This window comes from Achroia grisella, unplaced genomic scaffold (genome assembly GCF_030625045.1).
Source record: "Achroia grisella isolate CSIRO2021 unplaced genomic scaffold, CSIRO_AGI_Agris_v1 utg782, whole genome shotgun sequence".
Taxonomy (NCBI): Eukaryota; Metazoa; Arthropoda; class Insecta; order Lepidoptera; family Pyralidae; genus Achroia; species Achroia grisella.
Window position 1 is genome coordinate 3,955,806 of NW_026713022.1, and position 7,167 is coordinate 3,962,972.

General features: G+C 33.2%; 1 protein-coding gene across 1 annotated transcript; it reads left to right on the forward strand.

Moving 5' to 3' along the window:
* Positions 1-492: 492 nt before the first annotated feature.
* On the forward strand, positions 493-6,927 carry LOC131851415 (recQ-mediated genome instability protein 1-like). The gene is made up of 7 exons (XM_059201921.1): positions 493-713; positions 1,606-1,793; positions 2,301-2,397; positions 3,006-3,118; positions 4,521-4,661; positions 5,297-5,961; positions 6,612-6,927. The coding sequence occupies exons 1-7, from the start codon at positions 634-636 to the stop codon at positions 6,759-6,761; spliced, it is 1,434 nt and encodes a 477-aa protein (XP_059057904.1). The 5' UTR covers positions 493-633; the 3' UTR covers positions 6,762-6,927.
* The last annotated feature ends 240 nt before the right edge of the window (positions 6,928-7,167 follow it).

Here is a 7,167-nt window from a genome sequence, read left to right on the forward strand (position 1 = left end):
AAAAAATCCAAAACACTAAAACGAAGACTTGAAGTGTATGATAAAAAACTTAAATACTTTTTTACTACATAAAGTTTACCTAGAACGTAGAAATAACAAACGGGATAATAAATTAGATAATGTGATGTGACACAATCCAAACCTTCTATCAATAACGGAGCGCGGTGGTTATCCTGGTCACTGTAGCGTTATATACGCTACATAATATATTATTTATTATAGTATGTAGGTAGTGAGTATACCGGTAAAATGATTGCACGATTTATTGTACATTATTAAGTTTATTGGTAGTATGCTACAGGGCTTATTAATAACAGGCACAGTCGACCTGGAGTCGGGACGCAGCTGTACGTGTGATCTTCTTGGGGGAGTAGCCTTTGGTATATATAATTTACAATTTTGGGAACATTATAGTTAGAAGGTAGAAAGTTTGAAGCGGGCAACTCAAATGCGAAATATCTGGAAATATTGGCAGTAAAGGAATTTGTATCCAAAGCCGTAAAACGTAATCAATAAAAAAGTAATTAATCCGCTTTAAAAAATAAACATAAATATTACAATCTGAATATACGATATAAAATGATTAAAACTACGACGTATTAAGGACACAAACACAATACAAAATTTTATAAAATGACTACAACGTTAGTGAACTCAGTGCGCGATTATTTATCATCACTTTTTATGTTCGTTGATAATGAATGGTTAACCGGGTGAGCACTATTTTTTTATAAATAAAAATGCATTTAACTTCTATAACAGAAAGGTGAACAGAAGGTGTTATTAATTCTGTAACAGAAATATTATTATGGACATAGTTCTTCGTGTGTTACCGACCCCAAAAATGTACTTAGAATAAGTAACCATGTCTTCCGAAGTTACTGAATATCATAGGAATTCAATGATTATTCCCTCTATAATTATAGTGTCTGCTATTTTAAAAAAAAATTCCACATATTGAATGCTTGTATTTACATACTTTTATAATTGTAGGTTTTAATCACCAACACAAACATTCCTAGGAATAGCATCTGGCATTCTACTGGTGATAAACTATAGACCGAACCTTAATGTTATGTAAATGAAACTAAATTATAACCAGTCATTTTATATATTTGCCTTATTTTAATACTAGCTACTCACCCCAACCCCATTATATGAAACCTAATTATAACAAATCTTAAATATACTAAACAAAAATTATTATATATTTATTTAATTTTTGTTTACTGACCCAGAGGTATATATACTTTTATCAGCACATATAAAAACAGTGCAATTTCTCAAGAAGGAGATTACATATTGGATTGTGGCTTATAATTGAATGTAGAAATTATTTAAAATTAAATGTATACTGATTCCATAGATTTCGGCATAAAGCAGGAAGATCATGTTTAATGTCTGTGACCATTTTACTGTATAACTATTCTAAATAAGTCTCACATGGGTGCTCATAACTTTATTAGTTCTAGAGTTATGTACCTGTCAAACAATAAAAGTGTTTGACAAACCAAAACATAAATTAGTGTGGTAATTCATCATAGTTTACTTTCATCATTAAATCCACTCGTTTTATAATATTAATTGATAATTATTTGATTGCAGGTGTGTCGAGTTTTTGTCCGAAAATAATTACAATGAACTAGAGATATTACACTCGGCAAAAGAACAGTGGCTGCTCAATGACCTTAAAGATATCTGCCCTGGTTCTCTGCCTGCTAACTTGAGGAACATTAAAAAGACACAGCTTAATGGAAAATATGCACTCCAAATTAACTATGTTGTTGATATAGGCAAGGATATTAATATTTACAAATTTATACTTTGGGTACTTTAATTAGTTTAAGGGTACAATGGGACTTGCATGTACAAAAGTCCCTAAATTTTATTGTATAAAAATATTGTAAAAAAATTTAGGGATTTTTATATATATATATATTATAGGGGTTGAACATGTTTGCAATTTTGTTCACATTTTAATTTATTTTTATTGACAGCCTGTGTGGTCTAGCAGGTTAGCACACTATTTTATGTATGATTGTCACAGGTTCGATTCCTCGCAGGGTACAAAATTTGTAATCATGAGCATGATTTTTTGTATCAGTCTAGGCATTGTCTATCTATGTATTTGCAAAACAAATCTAAGTATTTATATCAGTTGTCTAGTACCCATAACATGAGCTCTGCTTACCATGGGACTAGATGGCACTGTGATAATTATCCAGGGGATTTATTTTTATTCCAGTAATAAAAATACTTATGGGTAGCTATTAATATATATTTATAATTTCATATTACAGGAACCCCAGCCTATCAACAATATTTGAAACTACAAAAAGTTAACATGGAGAATATTGAAGCAACTACAAATAAGGAGGATAAAATTCCTAGTAATAGGTAAAAATTATGAATTTCCATAAAATTAATAGAATAATGGCAATACTGTCTGTCTTTCTCTTTTTTTATGTCACATATGTCTTGTTCTAATTCTCTTAGGAATTATACACAGCTGTACTATTATTACAGTTTTTTTTAAATAAATAGTTTTGTTGCCTGGAACATTTATGGGGTGAAATAGGAAATGAAAGTTTGTGGGTAACTGGCTGGTTTAACGTTATATTTATATATATATATATGTTTTTTTGTATCTTGCAATCGGCTCACCAAGACTTTGACAGATTTGTTGTGGGGCTGTTGACGGGAGAGACTGTACCTCCAATGTGAAAACTGTCTCATCATTGAATAAAATCCCATGCATGGAGGCTCTTAAGCCTTCTGCATTGCAATGGGTCTTGTAGTGCAGTTACAAGGATATTAGTATGCACCTCTATACAATCTCTGTATACTTTTGTTCTGTGCTCTATTTCTTCTCTGACTATTCTCATTCCTGTGTACTCATGCAATGCTGCTGTTCTGATGAATAGAAGTGCAGTTATGGTTTTGAGTGCTTTATTCTGAAATCGTTACTTAACATGATATAAATATAAAATATTTCCAACTTACAGAATGATAAAATTATATCTAACAGATGGTGTGCAAGATATATCGGCAATCGAATACAAACCGATGAGGAATTTGACTTGCGATATTACACCCGGTTGTAAAATTTATGTGAAGGGTAAGTACATAGTTTTTATATTTAAATCTTTTTTTAAACTAATTATTAAGGGAAAGATAGAAAGAAAGAGGGGGACAGGAAGACCAAGGCACAGTTACATCAAACAAATTAAAGACAGAATTGGAGTCGTGCCGTATCAAGGTTTAGAGTATGATGGAAGATTGTAGAAAGTGGCAAGGGCTCATCAAAAAGAGTGTTGCTCTTAGTTTATGAATGAATGAATCTAAGCTACAGGCAGGGAAGGAATTTGTTAGTAATGTGGACTAATAACGCAGATTGCTAGCAATGTGACAGCTGTGACAGCCTCGGTGGTCTAGTGGTTTAGCACACCGCTTTACTATCTGATGGTCGTGGGTTCGATTCCTCGCACGGTACAAACATTTGTATTCATGAGTATGTTTGTATCAGTCTGGGTGTTTTCTATTATATTATTCTATGTATAATAAGTATTTATTTACAAAAAAAAAATGTATCCATGTATTTATATCAGTTGTCTAGTACCCATAACACAAGCTCTGCTTAGCTTGGGACTAGATGGCGTTGTGTGAATTGTCAAAAAGAAAAAAAAAATGTACAATGTTTGTCAACACTAACTTGTCCAGTGGTAAGGACAGTAAATACACCGATAACTAACATTGCTCGAACGATCAAACATTGGTATTCATGTGTATGATTGTTTGTATCGGTATGGGTATTTTCTATGTATATTATGTATGTATTTACAACAAAAAAATATTTATTTATTTATTTATAATTGCACATGCATATACATAAATTTACACACAATAATAATAATAATAATCTCAGGACAATTCACACAGCGCCATCTAGACCCCAGTTAAGCTAGCTAGAGCTTGTGTTATGGGTACTAGATAACTGATACATATACATAGATATTTTTTTTTGTAAATACATACATATTATACATAGAAAACACCCAGACCGATACAAACAATCATACTCATGGATACAAATGTTTGTGCCGTGCGAGGAATCGAACCCGCGACACTCGGTCGTGAAGCGGTGTGCTTGACCGCTAGACCACCGAGGTCGTCATATACACAATAAATCAACAATACACATGGACTGACACACATCTGTTTAAAGAGTATGGCAATTTCGTAGATGACTCATTCACAAATTGAAATTTAAAATTTAAATCTGTTGTAGTGTCCACTGAGCTCCTATAGTACGTCGGTTAAAAAATATTTTACTGTATAGTAAGCTTTTTCGGTCTCTCGGTCAAATATCTCAGTATTCGTCTATATCAGTTATCTAGTAACACTAGCTCTGCTTAGCTTGTGACTAGTCACAAGTCATCTAGATGACGCTGTGTGAATCGTCCAAGATTATTTTATAAGCAAGTGAAGTCATGAAGGTAAGTGAGGTTTTATAATTTCAGGCCCAGTTGAATGTCGCCGAGGCGTGTTGTTATTGTCTGAATGCAATGTTGAAGTTCTCGGTGGGGAGGTAGACAGCATGGCTATCACCAACTCAGCGGCAGTTGTCATAGCAAATAAGTTGGGTCTGCCTATGACTGATGGTATGTTTAAAAATTAAATTGGCACTATATTTAGCTACAGATACGGGTCTATTCATAAATTTCGTCCAAAGTTAAGTGTTTTTTAAAAAATTAAACCATCATCAGTTTCTTGACTTTATCCCATTATTTGGGGTCCGCGCAGTTTTGTTTCTCTATCTGTTAGTTCTTGTTAATCTCTGAAATGGCTGGACTGATTTCGACGGGACTTTCATTCGCAGTGCAACTATCTGCGAGTAAAAGTCCCGTCAAAATCGGTCAACGGTCGGTTGGCTACTGTTGTAAGGAGTAACTTAGGCTATATTTATTTTAGAAGTAATATTTTGATAAAAAAGAGGGTTAAATTCTACGCGGACTAATTCGCGACTAACAGCTAGAGTCACATGATAAATATCAGGTTTTAAAGTGGACTGAGAACCGAGGAGGCGATAGGGGAGTTAGGAGAATAGGGTATTAATATTATTATATTTCTGTTACTTGATTGAAACACAAAAAAAAGTAATAGATAAAATGGAATTTGCAATTTTTAGCAATACTAAACGTTAAATTGTAAATAACGGTCTAAATCGATACCTTTGTTTTTATTATCTATCTTTCAAAAAAAAAAATAATGTTTTCAATTTGTTGTATTTTTTTAGATACTGCACATAATACAAGAAATAGTACACAATTGCACCATACAGAAATGCCACCAACCGTTACAATTACTCATGAAAACGAAACCAGACAAACCAATTTCATTGATGACATAGAAACTGATTTATTGTTAGCAAAAATAGACGCACAGATTTCAGAACACTCCGGGAAGAGACAGTTGAATGTAGAAGATCATAACATAAATCCGGAAAAGAAATTTAAGGTGGATTCTATATCAGATGCACATAATGATGAATTTCCAGATGACAATGATATGTTTTTCGAGGAAGATCTAGACTACTTGAGGGATATGGAGGAACAATTGGATGCAAGAGATAATGAGATTAAAGATAATATACATAAAGAACCTATTACTGTATCTTCGGATCCTTTCGTATATATAAAGCAAATAAATGAGTTGGATGAGACAGAGAAAGCTGGTAGAGTGTTTAGGATAAAAGCGCAAATCATAAAGCTACTATCGAAATTGTCAGTTGGGAAAGATGGCTGGAGTTTACGTTGTACAATAGTAGATGGAACTGGTTCTCTAGATGTGGACTTCACTAGTGACATCCTGTCAACATTAGTCGGCTTCACGCCTGACGAAATGCATTTGATTAAAAAACAAATTGCTACGAATCCTGAAATGAAGGAGAAAGCGGTTTCGGTGAGTTTCGTAATAATACTGTACTTTCAAAATGGTAATTTCAGATGTAGACCGAGGGCATTGTAAGTATTTAATATATTGAACGTGAGACTTGATGTAGCAAAATTAGCAGGTTTTTTACTCGTGATTTTTCGCAGGAAAGACAGCGCACGCAATCTTGAGGGATTTCGTTTTACAATTTTTTTGTGTTCACTCTGAAGAGCTGATTTTTTATTTTTATCACACTATAGTTCTCCGGAACTACATTGGGATATACCACAGGTTTCTCGTTACGATGTGATGTGAGTGGTGCTGTTCATGTACATAGGCGACGAGTGCTGAGGCCACCCCAGATCGTCATTTTCCATCAGCTTCAGCTTAGCTTCTTTGGCATTCAAATTATATACGACCTCAGTGGTTAAGCGGTTTAATACACTGCTTTAATTTTGATCTTCGCGGGTTCAATTATTTGCATGGTACAGACATTTGTTGAGTTTGATTGCTTGTATCGGTCTCGGTGTTTTCTATGTATTATGTAAGGATTTACAAAAAAGTATGTATTAATTTATATAACTTGACTAATACCAATAGCACAAGCTCTGCTTAGCTTGGAACTAGATAGCGCTGTGTAAATTGTCTTGAGATATTATTGTTATAACATTTTTTTGCAGGCTCTTCAAAAAGCGAAGAATACTCTGCAAGTCCTCTACTGCATTATAGAAGTAACGATGCAGGAAGTCCCCAAGATCACAGCACTAGTGCCATTCGAAAGTAGCCATGTAGATCTATTAAATAAAAGATTGCAAGGCAGTGGATTATAACATCAGTTACTTTTACTTTCATTTCTTTGTTGTGAATCTCGTTGTTGAAATACAATATATTCTGGAGTTGAAGGTTATATTTTTAATTAATTTAACATCGAACAAGTCATTTACGACTTTATTCCACAATAATAAGATTTCTTTTGTCAAAGTAACTAAAATAGAGGTAGTAAATAACATAATAAAGCTAAAAAAGAAATATCAAAATTGGTTATACAAATCTTTAAGTTGAATTTAAAACCTTTATGCGAACGATATTTTTTTATAAGGTTTACGTTCCTTATAAAAATAATTAGTATAAATACAAGTTGCATAGACAATTGCATAGGCAATTTAAGTGCAATCTAGTGTCATAAAAGGAAAGTTGTAGTTGGGTGCATATTTGTAGTCGTTAGACTACAAATAT